This window comes from Tympanuchus pallidicinctus, unplaced genomic scaffold, assembly GCF_026119805.1.
Source record: "Tympanuchus pallidicinctus isolate F22 unplaced genomic scaffold, pur_lepc_1.0 scaffold30, whole genome shotgun sequence".
Lineage (NCBI taxonomy): Eukaryota > Metazoa > Chordata > Aves > Galliformes > Phasianidae > Tympanuchus > Tympanuchus pallidicinctus.
Window position 1 is genome coordinate 1,589,697 of NW_026294748.1, and position 21,218 is coordinate 1,610,914.

The 21,218-nt window shown below is 43.9% G+C and overlaps 1 protein-coding gene across 6 annotated transcripts in view; it reads left to right on the plus strand.

Moving 5' to 3' along the window:
• Positions 1-21,218, plus strand: part of CADM1 (cell adhesion molecule 1) — a 158,448-nt gene that overhangs the window by 115,551 nt on the left and 21,679 nt on the right. For 5 of the 6 annotated variants that reach the window (XM_052697456.1, XM_052697457.1, XM_052697458.1 and 2 more), the window contains exons 6-8: positions 8,473-8,572; positions 11,816-11,988; positions 15,462-15,533. In XM_052697456.1, the coding sequence (XP_052553416.1) occupies positions 8,473-8,572; positions 11,816-11,988; positions 15,462-15,533 (345 nt within the window). The remainder of the gene's footprint in view (positions 1-8,472; positions 8,573-11,815; positions 11,989-15,461; positions 15,534-21,218) is intronic. The other variant, XM_052697461.1, reaches the window with a different exon arrangement.

Below are 21,218 nucleotides of genomic sequence, written 5' to 3' on the forward strand. Positions count from 1 at the left end.
TGGAGAGATTTTTCTTGAAGAGATGATTTAAAAGTTTAAAAACAAAACGAAACCACTGAAAACAGCAGAAATAACATGTTTTGAGGTGGGGGGGTGTTTGTCCTCATGGAAACTCCTCAAAGCGCAGCCTGCAAAAGGGAACAGGCAGTGAACTCAGTGCTGGTTGTATAATGTTGAAATGAAAAAAAAACATTAGAAAAAGGTATTTTCAGAGGTCACACTCCCACACAGCTCAGCCATTTTTCAAGAGAAGGTTATTTCTGCTGTTCCTCATGTGCTCCTTGTGGGAGCAGTGCCTTTGTGATGCTTCCAAATGGAGGAAGCAGAGCAGAGATGGGTGCAGGGTGTGTGTCCGGCTCCATTGCAGCCCAGTGGGAAGGTTGCAGTCCTTTCTCCCTCCAGTGTTTTTATTCTATGTCCAAAACATTACATTTTCTCTTTCTCAAGTAGTTTTCTTAAGGAGAAGCGTGCCAAATATGGTTCAGGGACCTTGAGGTGTCACTGAAGATCGGGGATGCTCGTTCTTGTTTTGGTGCGTTTGGAGGCGTTGCCTGAAATAAGCATCTGTTTAATTGAAATGCTCTTCTTGGCAAAGAAAGGGGAAAAAAAAAACAACAAAACTGGTGCAAAAATGGAAGTCTGCAAAGTGACCTCCTTCACTGTGTTCTGAAAGCAATTCATTTCAACATTTTCGCCTGCAATGTAGTTCAAAGGAAATTGCCAACTTCAGGGTTTCTGGGTAACTTCAGGAGCGTATTTCAGGCTGGCCCTTGGCTGCACCCCAGGCTGCAGTTGCTCCAGTTGTCCTGAACCACAGAGCAGCAGATAGTGCTCATGAAGGGAGACGGGCACGGTGATTCCAGACTCTGCAGAGTTAATGTGTGGGGTTTGTGATAATGTTGAATCTTGGAGCACCCCATGCATGTGCAGCACTAAACCTGGTGTCACCATAGCCATCATTTAACAAGGCAGTTGTTCTCTATCCACGGTGTGATTTGTCTTCTTGTTGTCCTCTTCTCTGCTTGCTTATTTCTAAGTGTCTCTTCCAGTGCTGAGCGTGTAGAATCTTTAAGGACAGGCACAGTTGTTTTCTTTGTAACCTGAGAGATAGGAAGGGCTGTTTTGCTCCTGCTCTGGCAAAATAATTAAACTGTTGCATGATCTGATAAGGGTCCATAGTACATTCTGGTAATTCATTACTGTACCATAAGCTAAAGTTGAAAAAAATGAATAGCAGCTTCACCCGAATCTGAGCAGTGCATGTAGTGGGTTGTGGGGAGGGGATGTTTTGCTGTAGTCAGCAGAGTGATGACTAAGATGTATTCATGCTGAGTATTAACTTGTCCTACTCAGGGAGTAAGCTATTTATTGCATATGTAATGTGGCACAGCCTGGCCCTTTGTGAAGCTCTGAGATAAATGCTTCCCTATGAACGCAGAGTGTGTTATTAAAAAGAAATCTCTGCAAACAAGCATTCTGTAATATTTATGAAAATCTCCTGGTAATGCTTTTTAAAAGCAAACAGAGTTTGACAGATAGTGCCGTGTACTCACAGTAACAACGGAATTTCATGCTTGATTAATAGCCAGTGAGCACACAGCCCTGTGCAGTGGATGGCTGCAATATGTTGTGTGGTGCTGGCTTGGAAATATATGTTGAGTTGGGCTCATGTTGCTTTCCTTTTGTGATTCAGATCATTCAGTGAGGGGTGGAAGACCAGGGTGTTGAGCGTAATTTTAGAAAGGAAATGAAGCACCAAAACACATTAAAATATCATTAAGGAATTAAATGGAACCAGATAATCTGAAACATTTAGGTTCAGCTTTTGTGGTACTTTTCTTTATGTCATTATGCGATACTGGAAATGAAAGTGTGGAAGTCCTGATTTGACTCCTCTTCTCTTCTCTTCTCTTCTCTTCTCTTCTCTTCTCTTCTCTTCTCTTCTCTTCTCTTCTCTTCTCTTCTCTTCTCTTCTCTTCTCTTCTCTTCTCTTCTCTTCTCTTCTCTTCTCTTCTCTTCTCTTCTCTTCTCTTCTCTTCTCTTCTCTTCTCTTCTCTTCTCTTCTCTTCTCTTCTCTTCTCTTCTCCTCTTTCTGAAGTTATAATGAGTAATGTATTCCACTTTTTTTTTAATAGCTATAAGTGTACATCTAAAATATGCACCAAAGGAATCTGTTACGGCCTCTGCTGTTACGATGGGAGAATGCTTTGCACCCAATTATGTTAAAAATCAACCATATATGTATGCTGTCACATCTTCAGTAATCCTTATATTTTTATCGAGTACAAATATTAATTGCATAGTATGCAGTGAAGTGATTAACATCAATGTAATTTATCATCTGGAGGTTTCTTAAAATGAATAAATGAGTTGTTTTGTTCAGTGAGGTGTTGACCTCTTCAGAAACTTTGATTTAAAGCTCTCTTTTTTTTTTTTTCTCCCCCTCTCCTTTTTAGAAATATGAAAAGCACCACAATCAGCCAAGTGTTCAGTTATTTGATTTTCTGGGGCATTAGCCACTCTTGTTTGTGACATTTCCCAGTTGGGTGCTCGTTTGCAAGCTCATTAATAAGGTTTTCTCAGAGGAGTGTTGTTGGGAATGAAAAGCACGCAGCACAGCCTGGACGTTGAGCTTTGGAAGTATTCAGCAGGAGCATGCAGCTAAATATTGGGCATAGGGATGTTTTAGGTACAACTTCCTGTTCCCCTGGGTATGCCTGAGCATGGAGTTCAGTTGGGGTGCAGTCCCTAAGAGCCAAGTCCTGGCCACTGATGTTAGAGGTGACTCTGCCCCCACCAAAGCGAGGTGAAAGCCCTGGTTTGCCAGGTCTGTGCTCTCTCTAACTTCATTCTTGATAAGCAAATCTGCTTGATGTTGGATTGAGGCGACAGTTCATCTCTACCTGTGTATGGCTGTCAACATCTCTGACTTGTTTTAATACTGAAAGATGTATTCCTGCTGAACGTTCCCTAGCGTGTGAGCGCTGTGAGATATAGAAACTGCTAGGAGACAGATTCTGAGAATGGTTTATTACTGCTATTTCTATAGACAATGCAGCTTGTTGGTTTGGGACACAGAACAAAGCAGAGCTGAGGATCTCTGAAAAATAACCGTCTTTCTTCAGATGGGCACTAGAGTGTATTCTGGGTGATTTTGAAGCCAGAATTACCTAAAGTGGGCAAAAACTCTGCTTGACCTGCAGGATCCATCTCCTGAGAACACCATCTGTCATCATTTCTGCAAAGAGGCGCACTTGGAGAATTAATTCAGTAATCACCAAATGGATTTTAAAACTTGGATTCGCTGCCTAATTTTACAGTGCAGGCAAGAGAATTTTCAGCTGAATCATTGAAAGAATCCATTTTGTAATTTTCTCAGTTGGCAAACAGTCTGGTGATACGAAACCCGTCCTTGTCTGCCACGGAGGAGCTGACCATTATTGTCACATCATTACTTAATGATGTACGTGTTCAGCTGCAATTTGGTGATGGTGTGGGCCAGGGAGGGTTGGCTGCTTTGTCACTCTTGGTGGTTGGTGAGCACTGGGAGTCGGCTGAGTTCAGAGAAATGTCCCTCCTGCTGAAGAAATGTTTTCCAGAATGTTTTAACTGTGGTATTAATGACTGTTTCAGTGCAGTTTTTTGTGCTTAGAGTGGACAGATTGCTGCGTCGTAGGAGCCGTATCACTCTGAGATTGCTGGAGGACCAGGAGCTGCTGGAGTGTGATGATTCAACTCAGAGATGACTGGCACGGCCCCAGAGAACATCCACCTCAAGTGTGATGTCGTTTATGTTTTGCAGCTCGTAGCAGTGGAATTACTGGGTGCAGCCACACACTTAAATTTACTGCACACGTTTTCCTCGTTAAGAGTATTCTGAATGTGTTTCATGGGGGAGACATGAGGGCAAGAGCATAACCATCATTCACCTGCCTCCTTGCATTTCCCAAGTAAACCATCCTTTTATTTCAGGTCATATTTCCATGTAGGAGTCACATCTAATATGCATTAGCATCCTTGTGGGCTGCAGTGTGTGGGAATTCAACCACGGGCTTGGCAGTTGGAGAAACCCATGCTGTTACCATGCAGCACTTAGTGCCTGCAGAGGGGTGTGCTGCCTCCTGTCATGCTGCCGTTGGGTTTAGTCCTCTTACAAACGAGATAAATGTTCTCAGCAAAACTTGGCTGCCTTCCTCCAGTTGGTAACGTTACGCTGAAGGCACTAATAGAATTAAAGAGTCATTGAGGTTGGAAAAGACCTCTAAGATCAGCTATCCTTCCACCTACTACCAATCTTGCCCACTAGCCATGTCCCTCAGTGCTGTATCTCCATGTTTCTTGAAATGACGTACCTGTTGACTGGAGGAGCCCTGAGGGGATGGCACAAAGCCCTGATGTCCCAGAGCCACACAGCAGAGCTAGCATTGGGCTGTGCTGGGATCAGGCTGTCCCAATCAGTCCGGTGTCACTTCCTGAGACGACGAGCTCGTTTCTGTCTTTGAGATCATAGGTCTGCCTGATGAAAGTAAATGGGTAGAAATAATGGGCTTAGGTTTTTGTAAGACACTGAACTCTGTATTACATGATATCCTGACTGATTAATGAGATCTAAGCATAATCGATGGAGCGCACATTTAAGTGGATTAAGAAATCACTAACTGGCAGATCTCAAAGAATAGTCATTAGGGAGTAATCAGCAAGTGATGGTATTTTTAGAGTAAATGCACCGGCCTGGGTGCTTAGCCTGATGCTCTTCAGTGCTCCCATGACTCATTTAGAAGTTCTTTAAAAAAAAATAATAATCAAAAAAATCGCTGTTAATAATCTTTGCTGATGGCACAAAACTGCCTAACAGTTAATAAGAAGAAGAGTCAAGGCGTATGCAGAATGACTTGAGGGTCTGGGTAATTTCTGAACCACAGCGTTTTAAAACTCTGGAAAGTGGGTGCAGCCCGTATCCCTTCTTCACAGAAGTGGAGCTGCATCTTGGCAAATGGAATGGTTGGAATGCTGCAGCAGAAGCTTTCCGTAGAGAAACCAGCGCTTCCATGTGTGTGTGAGGCAAGGAGCTGGAGCTGAGGTGATGGTTTTTCTCTACTAGTGCTAGTGTATCCAATCCTGGAGTCTTGCACACATCCTGGTGTGTAGACTTCATAGAAATCCTGCTGGAAGATTGGATCAATTGTGGAGGAACTTGACAGGCATGGGCGATACACGCAGGAAGAGCCTTAGTCCAACTCCACCGTGAGGGACTGATAGCACAAGAGCTATGGGTACAGGTACATATAACCTGAGTACAGGTTGCATATTAGGAAGAATTTCTTCTCTCAAACAGCAGTTGAGCATTGGCACAGGCTGCGCAGGGAGGTGGTGGAATCAGCATCTCTGGAAATGTTGATGAGATGAAAGGGTAGATGTAGCACAGGGACGTGATTTAATGGGCAGTATTGGTGGATGGGTAGACTTGATGATCTTAGAGGTCTTTTCCATCCTTAATGATTCTATGATTGTATTATTTTTCCTTTCCTGGTTGCTTTCAGGAGTGTGGGAGGCTGAGAGTTTTGGCCTCATGCATGCCATAATTGACAGGCCAGGCAAGGAGCAGGGCTTGCTGTCGCCTCTCTGAAGGCTGCTTTTCAGTTGTCTTTGAGGCACACAATGCGTGTGTTGTAAAAGAAATCTCATCAAATGCAGAATGGTTTTGTAATAAGTTTTTCAAATTGGTTGCTGCTGCAGTGTAACCTTTAGACTACTGGTATTTAACCTTGTATATCACTCGTAGGTTTTGAATGAATTTAGCTTAATAAAGGTGCCTTATTAAATTACTAGGGTTTCTTTTTTTTTTTTAAGCCACTAGAAATAGGCATACTAGGAAATAGCTTGAGGTTGTTTCATCTAATTGGCTGCCAGTGGAGTGTATTGTGGCTCAGAAGCATAGATGCAAGCATTTATTTTTATGCAGTAATCAGGCAACGTGATGTTATGAAGTTCCAAGTTGAGGATATCAGGCATTGGAATGCACTTGGTAGTAAAAGTTCTTCTGCTGTTGCTTATGCCCTGGACTTCCATCTGAGATGGTCATTGCCCCACATTGTACTACCATAGATGTCACTACTGGAACGTGGCCTTTTTAATGAAGTGGTTAATAGGTGGCAAACCATTGGTACAGACCTTGAAAAACATCATGCTGGTGTTGGTTGCTAAATGCCACAATTCCAGGTAGGATCTGAGCTCAGGATCTGGCGTTTTAGACAGCTTTACTTAAGAATCCATAATCTGAAGAAGAAAGGTACCGACTTCAACTGAGCAGCAAAATTAAAGATTATTTATGTCCTTAAAAAAAAGAAGAAAAAAGAAAAAAGACAGTCTGCTCCAAATTCTTGGTCAAAGCAGGTGGAATTTTCCCTGTGTATTACGTGCCTAATTGAAATGTCAGTTCTCTGGAGTGACCAGCCATCTTTCAGCATTTTGAAGCACTTCCCATTTCCATAAGTGCCTTCTGTAATTACTTGCTTGTTGATGAGTCCTGCTTAGAAGAGACAATCATTGTGATAACTCTATTGGGAGCGTTGTTGTCTTCTCAAGTGCAACTGTGTGTTAATGAAGTCCGGATTTATACTGTGTGTGTGACATAGAATCACAGAATGGTTTGGGTGGAAGGGAGCATCAAGGGCTGTATGTTGCTGCTCCCTGCAGCGCACAGGGACACCCACAGCTCAGCAGTGCTCACAGCCCCGTCCAGCCTGACCTTGGCTGTCTGCAGGGACGGGGCACCACCGCCTCTCTGGGCAACCTGTGCCAGCGCCTCACCGCCCTCACTGCCAAACCTTCTTCCTCAGCTCCAGCCTCAAACTCTCCTCCCCATCCCTACAGTGTGCAAATCCAAGTGGTGTAGATTCACTTTGCTTCTTTCATTTGAGTAATGGAGGCTGTGGGGTGAGAAGCTGGAATGGAAGGACTTGGCTCTTGTAGTTTTGGGAGAGCCTACTTAGTTTGCAGTTCATTCTCAGTACAACGAGCCTTCAGTGTATTCCTCTTGATTGCCATAAGTAATTGACAGCTGTTAAGCATCTCATTAGAAATAGGGAAATTTGTCTCATTGGAGCAGCAGAAGAGGCCATGCAAGATGGTCTCCATTTTCCCCTGTAAACAGGGCTCAGAAGCTTTTCTCCTCTTTCATAGAATCATGATGGTTGGGAAAGACCTCTAAGAGCATGTCATCCAACCAGGCTTGTTCTGGCATTAGCCCTTAGTTACCTTAGCATCACCCACTGGGGGTCAGCTTGTGTTTAAGGCATCCTTCAGCCTCGTGTTTCCACTGGAGCTGGGACTCTGCAGCTCACACACATCCGTGACACCGTAACCTGTGTGCAGACACTGCTTGGTTTCGTGGCCACAGGAAGCGTTCTGTAATGGGATTCGTTTGTAAAATGTTTGTGGTGCATCGTCTCAGGAGAGGATTTACTGGTGTAGCTTATTCCATTACTGAAAATTAGGAGAGTTTAAATTGGTCAAATCCTGACTTGCATTTTTTTTCCTAATCTCTATTATTCCATAGGAAGCACGTTAATGAGTTAAACACAATTAATAAAATACAGCAAGCTGATAGTTTTGGTAGCAGTGAACTCTCAAAGGAAAGAGAAATGTTTGAATTGTTTCAACCTTTATGCATACTGATTTATTTTTTGCCTTCCTTCATTTCTTACAGTTGAGTAAATTCCTGAAAGATACACACGGCCTAATGGCATCTGTAGCACTGATAACATTGATAGCAGTTTAGCTACAGCTCAGATTGCATTCTTAATCTGCTTTTCAGTTATAGGAGGCAATGAATTTTTTAATCACGGGCTCCGGTGTGTTGTGGTTGTTTTTGTGGGTTTTATTTTTCCTGCAGGGTTTTGCTACAGCGTGTTTGAGCTGGCTGCCTCACTGTGAATGCTTTAATTCTCTGTGTTTATTTTAGGATTTAGAAGAGCTTCATTTCGACTAACGAAAATCTTGGGTTGTTCAAACAAAAGCAGCGGTGGCTGTGGTGCCTTTTTGTGTTTCTAACAAGCATCTCTTGTAAAGCCCAGACGTATTAATATGCGTGGACACAAGGTGTTGTCATACAGTAATATATGATACACGATAAAACATATCAATTCCGAGCACCGCAGATATCACCGGTTTCACCTTAGCATGAAGGCAAATGAGTTCCTTTTAGCTTGAGTGAGTTCAGAGATAAACTCTGGTGCAGCAAAATGCCTTTCCTGGGGAACGGTGGTGCTCAAGTCAGTGCAGATCTCCTATCTGCTCACGTTTCCCATTGCTCATCACTCCGTCTTGAAGCAAATAGCAAGTTCTGATTAGACGAGTGGCATAGAGGGGGCCAAAAGGAGCGGTGGTGATGACTGTCTTTTGGTGTTGGGTGCGTAGAAATGGGATTCTGTCTGACGAGGAAATTTATGAAATGATGTTTTTGTCACGCAGATAAGCCTCAAGTGCGGGTTTCTCAGAATTACCCAGTGCAAGGCCTCACGAGAGAAGGGGAGCCGCTCGAACTGACGTGCGCAGCTTTTGGAAAACCACAGTAAGTTGGGAACTGCCCAAGGATGCACCAGGCAGTGATGGAGCTGTGCCCCAGAAACGTGCTGGGCTTTTTCGGCCTCCTTTGCTCTTGCAGAAATTGAATACGCCATTCTCTGCTGCGAAGACGATGCGACAGAATGAAAGAGTGGAGAGATCCTTTCTGCACCAGCATTCGTGCTGCCCAGTCGTAGGTTCCCAGAATGGTTTGGGTTGGAAGGGAGCATCAAGGGCCGCCTGGTGCCGCTCCCTGCAGCGCACAGGGACACCCACAGCTCAGCAGTGCTCACAGCCCCGTCCAGCCTGACCTTGGCTGTCTGCAGGGACGGGGCACCACCGCCTCTCTGGACAACTTCTCCCGCAGATCTAAATTAATTCAAATGAAGACATCTATTTTGATTTGCATTTATTCCTATGTATATATATAGATATATATATATATAAAAAAGAGACTGAGGAACTCTTGCTGTTAGAGCTCCCAGGAGAGGAGCAAGCCCTCTGGTGTAGAAAGGACAGGCAGTAGCACAGGTATTGTGCAGCCATACATCTCTTCCCCAGGGAATGGCGTAGGTGGCAATTGGTTGCAATTAATCTGCAAAAGCAAGGTCAGTGGCCTGTGTGTTGAATCCTAATAAGGTGCAAGTATGCAGAAGTATGAATGGCCCAAAGAATTGAGCACTTGTAAAAGTGGAATGGATCTGTAAGGTAAGGCAATCTGTCTTTCTGTTTGTATTGACTGTATGATAATTCTCGATTTTTGGTGACCTGTGTTGTTTCTATGAAATGCAAGTTTTATCTTTTCTCCTTCTGCCATGCCCTTGAGGCTTTCTTATATTGTTTAAGAGATTTATGCATCAGGAAATTCCTGACGAGGGAGGGTACATTTTTTTCCACACTTCCATTGTTGTTCTAATTTCAATTTCGTTGACTTTTTTTGGTTGTTGTTTTTAATACTTCCTCTTCCACTTGGATTTATGGCTGTCAAGTATTTACTATCCTTTTTTATTTTCATCATGTCCATGAGATTTCTGCAAACATCCCTGAAATCTGTCAGCGTCTCCTTGGTAGCGTGCCCAGAACTGAAGAGTACTGCAGGTGTAGTCTAACTTGAAGTCATCCAGTTTGACAGTTCTGCTTCTGTGGGCAGGGACAGGAAGGGTCTATGCAGCTCAGAAGCAAGAAGGCTTGTGATACTGTCATCCTCCACAGTAGTCTCCTACCTCACCTAGGTGATTTTGTTTATTCCTCCTTCCCTGTACTTTAGAGGCTGGCACATCCCCCTACTCCCCGTTCAGAATCTGTCAAAGCCCCCTTGCATTTCTCCTCTCATGGGTAACAGCAGTTCCTCCCATTTGCTATCATCTGGGAATTTGATGAATAGGCTTCCTTACTTTTTTTTTTTTGTTTTTTTTTTTTCAGGCTATGAATAAGGCATACACACATTAACTAAGACAGACACCTCTCCCAGGCACTATGCCACTTAATGTTATGGTGATGCTAGTAATGTGCTAGGAATTTACTTATGTAGTCATTTCACCCGTGTCTCTCGAAGCATAAGAAAATATACAGTAAAAAAATACTGTGTTTAGCTCTTTGCAGCAGTTTAGGATGAACAGAGATGTTTCTTCAGTTAGACAAAAGCATTTCTCTGCAATATTTTGCATCATGAACATTAGGCTAGTGGGGAAGCTCAGGGAAAAACAAAGCCAGAATGTAGAAATTTCTCTTTTGTTATTGCCCAAGATAAGACAGTCAGAAGGAAAAACACAAGAAAACTCAATGACAAAAGTAGGAAGATGGTGAAACTGTCACTTTTAGGATATTCAGTTCTTAGAGAAACAGGCTGCTGTGTAGCACATACAGCATGTGAGGCCTTGGGGCTCCATAATTGCTCTTGGAAAATGGTAGCTAGGAGCATCAGAAACCTTTCCCCTAACACTGAGGTAGAACTGCAGCTACAGCTCTCGTGAGCGGTTATGGGTGTATTAGTGGTGTGCTCTGCAGTGAGTGCCCATCCTGCCACGGGTGGCAATTGTAGGACCATAGAAGGGCTTAGGCTGGAGGGGGACTTTATCATTTTTGTTCCAAGCCCCAGCCATGGGCAGGCTTGCTACCCACTGAATCAGGCTGTCCAGAGCCCCATCTACTCTGGCCTTGAGTGCCTCCAGGGATGGAGCAAAGCAAGGAAGAGCGCGCCAAGCCTTTGTCTGAAATCAGATGTCAGTTTTCTATGAGGCAGCTGAGAACCGAAGGGTTTTATTGAATTTTGCAGCCATTCCAGTCGAGTGGCTGGGATGCTGAGAGTTGAAGAGCTTTGACTTCACTACAGCAGTCTGCCATAAGCCTGAGCTCTTTTGGTACCTTCAACAGCACTAGCTCCCAGCAAAATACAACCTGCAGACTTTGCTTTTGGAAATAGGCAGTCTGAAGAATGTGTTATTGTTTAAACCTCCCTTTATTCAGAGATCAGTGTTTAGTCATTCTGAAAGCTTCTCTATGTTTTTCTTGCTGGTATGGGCTGTCTCAGAGGAGTAGCTGATCTGTCCTTACTGCTGTTCAAAGATTTTCATAGTAATAATAATAATAATAATAACAACTCCCCAGGCCCTGCAGCATTTGTTTTCCTTACTGGCTTTACCAGCTCTAACAAAACATGCTAATTTCATTCCCTAAATTATCCAAACGTGATGCTCATTTTGGTCCCATTAAGTAAAAGGATGCAGGAAGCAGGCTGCCAATGGGAGAAGCAGAACTGGGGAGAGAAGAAAGGTGCTCCTGTTTGCTAAGCAGCTAAAATGCTATCACTGAGCAGCAGAGCCAAAATTGAAGTAAATAAGTCTATCACGTCTCTTTGTGAAATGGTTCAAACTTGATGCAAATGTACTTGTTCTGTCACATGTCCAGATCTGCACTCAGCACCCTATGGATGCACATGTAGTCCATAGGCCTCAAAGATTTCAGATGTACTGATTAAGCGAATGATTAACCACTAATGAACTTTCTTCCTGCTTGCATTAGTGTCTTCAGAAAATTTAAGGTCTGGATACAGTTTCCTGTGGGGTTAATATAAATTTAAATTGAGGAAGCCCGACAGCATCTGGGCTTGAGTAGTGCAAAAAAGCATGTGTTATTTCTTTACAGTTTTTCTTGGTTTTGGGCTTTCTGTCTGTGGATGAACTATTGAAGATGCCATCTTTACCGTAGGAAAATAGTAATGTGCTTATTTCTTTTTCTCCCTCCTCTGTAGGCCTACGGACATGAGGTGGTTAAGAGTAGATGATGAGATGCCTCAACACGTTGTAGTGTCTGGTTCAAACCTTCTCATTAGTAACCTAAACAAAACAGATAATGGTACATACCGCTGTGAGGCTTCAAACGCGGTGGGGAAATCACATGCGGATTACATGCTGTTTGTATACGGTACGTGAGAACAACCACCGTTCTTCTAGACTCATTTACACGTAATTGCAACATGCTGCTCTCGGAAAGCTTTGAAAGAAGTTAACTTTTTTTTTTTTTGCTTCCTGGAAGGATGACAGATAGCTCCCAACACACCTACCAGATACCGGGGTGGGCTAGGGGCTGGAAAAGCATTTCTTTTGCTTCTGTGACTCTCGGTGTTGTGCGTCAGGTGCAGAGCCATTCGCTTCCTTTCCCTGGAGCTGTTGTTGGGGGCTCACCGAGGCACGTGCTGTCAGATGAGGCCTGAAACAAAGCTGGAACAGAGGCATGGGGAGAACTGGGAAGTTCTCTAGCCTGGCAGGACTTCTCTGATGATTCCTTTTTCCTTTTTGTAATACCTTTTTTCAGTGTCTTCAGGGTTGGTTTTTTCCCCCAGTCTTTTATTAGCGAGTTAAATGACTGAAGAGTCAGCCAGCATCCCCCAGTAATTGCAAACCAGTAAATAAATGGGAGGAATGAGATGTCCTAAGCCTATCCGTGGCTGCTGAGCAGACACTAAAACATGTCTCAGCCTCTCTTTAAAGTGCTATTAAGTACCTACTTTAATTCCTCAGTTCCTCTACATTATTTTGCCATTGCTCTAAACCTTGTTGTACTCCTGTCACGAGGTGTTGCATATAATGGAGATTCAGAGGCACTCGAAGAGTGATCCCCTTCTTTAATTACAAAGAATTCCCCTGGGCTGCATATGTGAACCTTAGCTGTTAGAGTGGTTACTGAATGGTGGAGCTGAGCTTGTGGTGGGTATTGCCTGATATTCAGATGGGGCAGTAACATGCTTTGGTTTGAAGTTCATGCTGTGCAACAGCTTCTGGAAGCTCTGCAGCCTAAATTCTCTTGTATTCTCTCTGATGCCAGTAATTAGTGTGGAACCCAGCATCACCACTGGCATGGGACCAGTTGTAGGTCCAGTTTTAGAAACCTGCCCAGAGATCGAAGCCTATATCAAAGCTAATAGCTCTGTGCTGAAATTGAACTCCTATACTCCAGCATGCAGGTAGTTTTCTGGTGTCTGTAGCTCGGAAAGACTCCAGTGTGCAGTGCTTCCCCTCTCTGAGAGTTAAGTTCCAAATAACAGTAAAGATGGTGCCGTTCCCAGGGGGCATTAACTTGTGGACTGCAGAGTTCAACTATCCATCAGATGCTGTAGCATGTAGGAAGGCTTCTCGTGGTTTGTCAGGAACTTACAGCCAAGTAATGGTTTCTCATCCCACCACATCCTGTTGCTGTATGTTTGGCTGTGCCCCGCTACGACTCAGCACTCTGGACAACATAAAGAACTCCTTCAGCCCTGACTTTAGATGGGAGAAATCCAGAGCTGCTGTTGTAACGGAAGTGATTGGGCTGTGATCATCATCTGAAGCCCTCTAGCATAGAACCTTAAGGAAACCAAAAGGAATCCAGTATTGCTGTGGTGAGCTTGGAGAAGAGCTGCTGGTCTCCCTCCACGTGTCAATGGAAAGCATGCACTTCTCCAGACTTTGCTGCATTTGGCACCTCTCCCCCCTGGAAGACAGTGAATAATATATAGGCTATGGAGTCTGTATACCTCTGTTGGAGTAGTGTGAAAGCCAGCAGGAAGATGTGCTCACTGCTTGCCCCCTGGGACTCAGCCCCCAGCTCCCATCCCCTTTGTGGGGGATGCACTCCAGGGCAGGTAGAGCTGATTTAGTCTCCACACCAAACGAACACACCTACATTTCAATGGTATCAAGTGCAAATGATCGCCAGCAGCCAGGGCTTGCAAAAGAGCGGCTGCTGATCAGTGCTTTGCACACCTTCCTCTGTTGCACACATGGTGTAAGGATATCTAATTGCATTGACACACATTCCTTTCACGCTTTTCCTCCCTATGGGCAGCTGCATCTTCTAGAAGCTTCTGGCACAATTAGCACACAATCATTTCTTGCATTTATTAAGGGAGAGCTGCCACACAGCATCGTCCCCAGTGCAGAGATGGGAGATGAGCTGGGTTCAGCCACCACTGCTGGCTTGCTGGAAGGGCAGGGTGATTCTTCCCTCAATCCTATGGAGATGTGACAGCATCTTGGGCAGAAGAGTGAGAAGGTTCTCCAGCGTAAGCATAGGGACTGAGTGACTTGGAATGTAGGAGCAGGACAAAATGGTTCTCAGCATATATGGCCAATGTCTGTAGCTGTCTCCACACTGGAGCGAATTCCAAGGTAATGTCTCTTAACTTTCAGGAAGTTGTGCAGAATACAATAAAGGTGCAGCACATAATTAAAGTTCAGATGTATTAATTAGGGAATCTGAGAGCTTTCTTGGAGATAAAAGAGTAGCAGATGTGTTAGTGATGGAAAGCTGACGTGCTATAGAGAAAACCTAAAATCAAAAGCCTATGAAATGTTTCATGCTCTATTATTGCGGAACGAATCCGTAGTTCAAAGTCTTCCCAACTACTTAGCACATTCAGTTTGATCATCTGGGCATTGATACATATTTTTTTCTTTCACATCTTCTCATATCTTCCTCCTCCTGCCCAATAGTTTTGATGAGGATGTGCCCACGTACGTAATATAACTATGGGAAGAGCGGCAGCATTTGATTCTGAGCAGGTCAAGTGTCTGTGAGAAGTGGTTATTAGTTACAAAGAGAAGCATCTCCGTATCTGTGTTTCTCATTAACAGTGTGCTACGAGCCAAAACAAGAGTGTTAAAATAAAACTGTCAGAGAAATACTGACATTTTTATGAAAAGATCTTGGTGAAATGGATATTCAGTAATGATGTTTTCATTTCTTTGTATTTATTACTATCTTTGAAGTAGTTTTTAACATCCTGCTGACGTGTATTCATAGAGGAAGAATAGAGTGAAGTTAACAGCCCTGGAAAAAAAAGTGAGATATATTCGTGTGCTGTTGATATTTAGTCTGTTAAGCACAGCAGGGCCCCTCACACAAACCTCCCACCTGGATTTCAGATGTATATGTAGACAAACAACAAAGCACCACTGTGTCTTTCTTTGTACATGTAAACTGTTCTTTTTTTGTTGTGGAAAGTGTGCAGTTTATTTTTCTTACAGCTTTCCCATTCCATTTTTTCTCTCTCTCTCATTGACTAATTTATGCTGGGTTTTATTTGTTTTTTGTTTTTTTGTTTTATTTTGTTGAGCGTTGTAAGAGGCAAAAAGGGGGAGAGTTTCTGGGCCAGGTTCTCCATCTGGACTGTCCACACGTAGCTCCCTCGATGGGGATCGAGCTGGAGGTGACGTCCAGCTGCTGAGGATCTGGCCCTTGGCCTTTAAAGCCAGCTGGAAGTTCCCCACCTGGTTTTAGAGGAGGAAGGGCACCCAAGAGCCATGCTGCTTCTTAGCGTCCTTGTTTTTTCTCTGATCATTATTGATCGCTGTTGTGTTCTGCTTGTTTTTTCTTAATTTGCTTTTTTATTATTTTCCTTTTTATATTTTATCCAGATCCCCCCACAACTATCCCTCCTCCCACAACAACCACCACCACTACCACCACCATCCCTACCACCATCACAGGTATGGTACCTTCATAACCATTGGAAATGTCCTGAATGTTTATTGTCTTTTATGTATGTAAGCAGAGCTTGAAGCCTGGGGAAAAACAACAAACCAATCACTTGATTTCCATTTTATTTTTTTTTTTCTCAAATGCACCCACTGTGTGAGTCCTAATCTGGCAGTTGAAGAAGTTGGGGCATCTTGACTGCAGGTGTTTCTGAAGCATGGAAATCGCCATGGCAGAAAGAGCTTTTGATTCAGTTACTGGTGGCTCATACTGGGTACTTCCAAATGCAGGATGTAAACAGCCTTAGAACTAGGTTTGTACTTGGAATCGTTTTACCCTCGACCCCATCAGTACCAATTTCTGAGCACTTAATTACTTGGAAGCATAAAGTATGGTCTTGAGTGATTTAATTCACCTAATGTGACTGGAGATGCTTTCTGTCATGCATTGGTGTTTCGTCCATTTCTGTATTAAGCTGCGTTCCTCGCTCTCCCACAAAAAATGAATCCCACCAGGCATTTTTTATTGAGTCAAAAAGTCTCTGTCGGAGCCTTTTTGAGGAGCTGGCTTTAAGAACGTTGAGTTTTTTGCCTGTCTGGTAAGAAAAGATGAACAAAACCAACCAGCTGATCACCAAACCCCTCTATTTTACACACATCCATCATTCTTCCTCACTAGACCCGATTCTCTCCACCCATAACCAAAGCCCTTTTTTATTTTGCTGCATTCATTCGCATCGCCATTTTTGTTTTCCCTGATGTTTTCTATTTCAACTGCTGCTTTTGCTTTTGCTTTTTTATTTATTTGTTTCTTGAGGTAGAAGTGACAAGCAGAAGGTGAGAATGGGCCGTTGAGTAGCGAATGGCGTAACGTTTATTGTTGCTGTAAACCCTTTGTAAATACCTTCGCATTTATCTGCTTTGATGACTTTGACTCTAACAGTGCTGTTCAGGGCATCTTGTGGCTTTTTTTCCTTCCTGAGGTTTTTACAACCAAATCAGGCTCCACTAGCATGGACAAGCAAGTCTTCCAATGTGCCTTAATACGCGCTGTCTGTGCGCTGTCTTTCATATGTCATTGTGTTGTCTGGACTTTGCCATTTTCTGTCTTCCTCTTTCCAGGTGGTTATTAATAATCCCAAACTCCAGCACCCAAGGTTCGGATGCTTGAGGACGCTTCCCCATTTTATGATGTAGTCACTTTATTTCAGTTCTCTGTTTTTAATCTCTTAACCAATTTTTGTTTCAGAGTAGGCTTCAAACTTTATTATTTCAAAGTCTCCCTAAAAGCCCTTTGCAGAGAAAACTTGGTCCAGTGTGTCTCAGTGCAAACCAACATGCATTCAGTTTTCTTTTGTTTTGCAGTAATTTGTGAATTATAGAAGGCTAAAAGGAAGAATCTGTCCTGATGCTTGATTGACCCCATTATGTTTATGTCAGTGCCTGCTAATATTAACCATTGTCCTTTTCCCTGGAACTGAATTACAGTCAGCCTGTCATTTCAGGGATCACCTGAGGACTGTAACAGTGCATGCCAACCTCGCCTGCAATTTCAAACTCCGTAGCAGTGGTTGTTAATAATAAACAGCAGTGTTGTTGCTTGCTCTTCTGCTGTAATCACTGCCTTAAAATGTGAGGAAATTCCGTTTTCTCTTTGAATAATTCTCACTCTTTCTTCTCTAGCCTGCTTCCCCATCTAATGTTTCTCATCCAGCATTCAAACCTTAGCCCTCCTAACATAAACTGACCTCGCGGTCCTTCTTCAGACATGTGAGGATTCCCTCAGCCCTTGAGGAGCTGCCAGCATGATACTCCCCTGTGCTGGGGGGTGAGTTGTCATCACCTCACATCTCCCAGCCATCAGACAACCTGGACATGTGCCTCCACGGAGGCTGAAGCCTCTCTAACCCTGTCGAGCTTAGCAGCGTGGGTTCTGGTTCCCAAAAAGAATTGGCTCCATGTTAACCACGGTCTTTCAGGAAGCGAGGGCCTTCGGATGTGACATTTCCCAACTGTTCCTCCTGGGTTACTTTCCACCAGAACAATTTCCCCAAACCCACTCAGCACTACTTCTTCTGAGGTTGTTGTGCTGTAAGGAAGTGTGACTCAATGGAGCAGTGCTGCGGTGTGTGCTAGGGCTCATTGGCTGCCAGTGCTTCATTTCCTTCGCAAGCAGAACTGTGGAAGTGCTGTGGTGTCAGGAGCACGACTGCCCTATGCTTTGCTCACATCTTTATTTTCAATGCTGGAGAATGTACCAGTTTGCTGTCCTCCTACTTACAAAACCCAGACAGGTTTCCATTGCCTCTTTGATGCCTTTCTGTACTGGTTTTTGAGCTACTGTCCATGTCCCTGTCCATTGCAGGGGAGTTGGAGTAGATGACCTTTTAAGTCCCTTCCAACTCAAAAGATTCTATGATTCTATGCTCAGGATGCTAGAAATGTAACAAAAATGCAATATAGTCCACTGATACCAACAGTTCTTCCTAACAAGAATCATAGAATCCCCAAGCTTGGAAAGGACCCCTGAGATCATCCAGCCCAACCATCCACCTACCACCAATATTTCCCACTAACCATATCCCTTAGTACCACATCTACACGTTTCTTGATGAAACTGATAAGAGAGATTTCTGTATTATTTCTGACGTAGAACCTTCCTGATGTGGATCTTCGCGTGTTCTGCCCACATGGGTTGCTTTTCTCACAAAGAAGAGCTAAGGTTTGGCCTCACTTCTTTGTGCATAAACGTGCATATGTATGTTTTCTGTATGTGTGTTAACCAGGTGGCATGTCTGTGTGTGCACCCCGGGAAAGTAAGTGATCCCAGACTTCTGCCTCTTCCTTAGTCCAGAACCAGGCAGTAGGAAACCACGGAAATGAACTTTCTGCATTTGAACAATGATTTTTTTGGGGAAAAAAAAAATAAATCAGGTCAAATTAACATAATCTTTAGAATTACATAGCATAGCAGTGTTGAAACACTTTTTAAAGCACAAGAGACAATTGATAACTTAATTCCCATCATCACCAAAATGTCGAAAGATTCGTCTGCTGTGGCATAATGGCTTTGTTAGCAGGAAGGAACGTGTCTGGTTTCCACCTGCAGGCAATAGGTGCAAGCAGTCTTCCAGCCAAGCTGGCAGCATTTCCTTAGGGAGAGGAGGATTTCCAATCTGTTCTTTTTCACCATTTTCCCCTTATTTCTGGTATATTTCTGGCCTAGCCTGTGTCCCCTGAAACCACAGAGTACAAAGAGTTTTTTGGTCTAATCAAAACGGAAAAGAGGGAGGCAGGGGGTGGAAGAAGAGAGGCCTTTCTGCATCCAAAGCTCGTGTTTGTAGGCGAGCTGCCCATAGAACGTTTTCATGGAGTTATCCTTTTGAGTTATTGGAGATAACCTGTTCTGGGTTCATTTTTCCCTGCTGAAGCTATCTAACAGAACAATCTCAAAGGGCTGCATTTGCTACTCCGCATGCATGGTAAGTTACTCATTTTGAGCAGCTTCCAACGACAGGCATCTTTTGTACTTGCTTACATACAGTATTTCTAGTCGAGCTGTGTTCAGACATGACAGGGAAATGCAATTCTGCCTCAAAGAGTTTATCTTTGAGTGATGATAGACACTGCTCAGCAAATACGAGCCGGAGCAGCAGATACAGCAAATAGGAGAGGACAGGTAATGCAGTATGTAGGTATGTGGTGTAATGTGGTCGTTATTCCCCAGCCCTGGGGTTCAGTGAGCTCCCTGCTGTGCCCAGAATCCCTCCCCAGCCCCCTGAGGTCCCTGTGTAGAGCACAGGGTCCATTTAGCAGCTGCTCCTGCTGGACAAATCAAAATCCCATCTCAGCACTGCTGTAGACTTGACCTACAAAGGCATGCTGAGCTGATAAAGTGGTTTTACAGCGTGGAGGTTTTGGGGGAAGATCACAGCTAAACTTTGCAAAGCTAACATACTTCTTTTTTCCAGGAGAAAGGAAAGCAGAACAGTGGTGAAGTTTCCAAAACAGCACGACCTTTAAAGCTTTTCCTCTGCCACTGTTGCTTTGCTTCAGTGTAGGTGCTTGAAAAGATTTCTTGTGTGACAGTTTGATCTTTTTAGTATATCCTCCAACTGCATTGATATTCTGACCATCCTTTGGTGTTTCAGCTGTTATCGCTGGCAGGCCCTTTTTTTTTATCAGTCCAAATTGTCCTTGTGGCTTTGTTCATTAAGATGTACAATATGATACAGCAGAGCAAACCGCATAATTTGAATTAGCCCTACAGACGTTACTTGAAATGCTGGTATTGGACAGCTGTTGTTTCCTGGGAGATAAAGGTTCTTAATAATAGCAAAGCCCTCATCTTTGGGCAGAACGTAAAATGGAGTGCTTCAGCTTGCTATTTCCAGCATTGTTTTGCTGCCTTCTGGACTTGCTTAGCACACACCTCCATAGCCCAGGATCTACAGAATTACCTGTACATACAAATGTGCATTTGTCACACTTTGTCTGCACATAGATCTTGCAGGTGTCTTGGCAAATGTTTCACTAGAGACCTGGAGGTGCAACACACGCACGTCACCACTGTTTCAAGCCTTGCACTGGGTGCTGCTGCTGCTGCAAAACCCCGGCTGTCCACCTTGCAGCAGTGCCAAGCTGGCAGGTTTCACAATTATTACATGTCCATAGTGCAGTTTAAAAAAACATGTTAAAACAAAATCCCTTAGGATGTGCAGTAAAGGGGCTGGCTGAGCTCTCCCTTCTCCCTGAGGGGCCATGCACTGCCCTATGGCTGTGAATGAGGGCAGAGGTTGCTTTGTCCCTCCTGGGCAAGAGCTCTGGAGATGCCAGCTCTGTATGATCCATGCAGAACAGGTGGTTTTGTCCCATTTCAGTGACCTAAGAAATAATAATGTGTAGATATCTGAAAATATTGAGAGGGAAACGGCGCGATGCGTTTTCACACCATGCGGTCGCGTGCACAAAACCGCCCTAAAATGTGGAACAGGCCGATTTAATCCTCAGCAGAAGTTGTTTGTTTGGGTTTTTTTTTTTTCTGATTATCGTTGGCTGCGTGGAAGAAAAGCTGCTGGGTAGGATTTATTCCAACAGCAATCCAAAAAGAGGGCGGGTGGGAAGAATGCAAGAAGTCATTCTTTGCACCAGTTACCTTGCAGTGGGTTGGTGGAAGGTGAAGAGGCGACGTGGGGATTCCCGAAGTACCCACACACTTCTCAGGCTTGATTCCTCATCAGGTATGGTTGCTTGTCTTGGTTCTTGGTGGAGGTGTTTGCACAGCCTATGTGTGGCTGCAGCAATCTGCACACAGGCACTTGCAGTTCCCAAAGAACCGGTGTTGGCCTTCCCCCAAAATGATGTCTAGGTGTGGTTTTCCCTTACGCTGCATTCAGGGATTGAAATAAGAACCAAACCCTTGTAGATCTCGATGGAAGACGTGCAGAGGCGTAGTCTGAGCTGCAGCACTAATTTAGGAGTATTTTTGTTCTTGTCACACACAGCTTCCATACAGATTGTGATTATTTTTGTGAAACATCTGGTCTGCAAATCAAACTGTCTCTGGGGTGCATTGCAACATGCCCGTGCACAAATGCTTTCAGCACAAGCTGAAATTGCTTTACAGAGGCTCTTCATATAGGATCGTACCACAAAGTAGGTTTTCATCCATCCTTCAGAGGAGTGTTGGAGATGGGA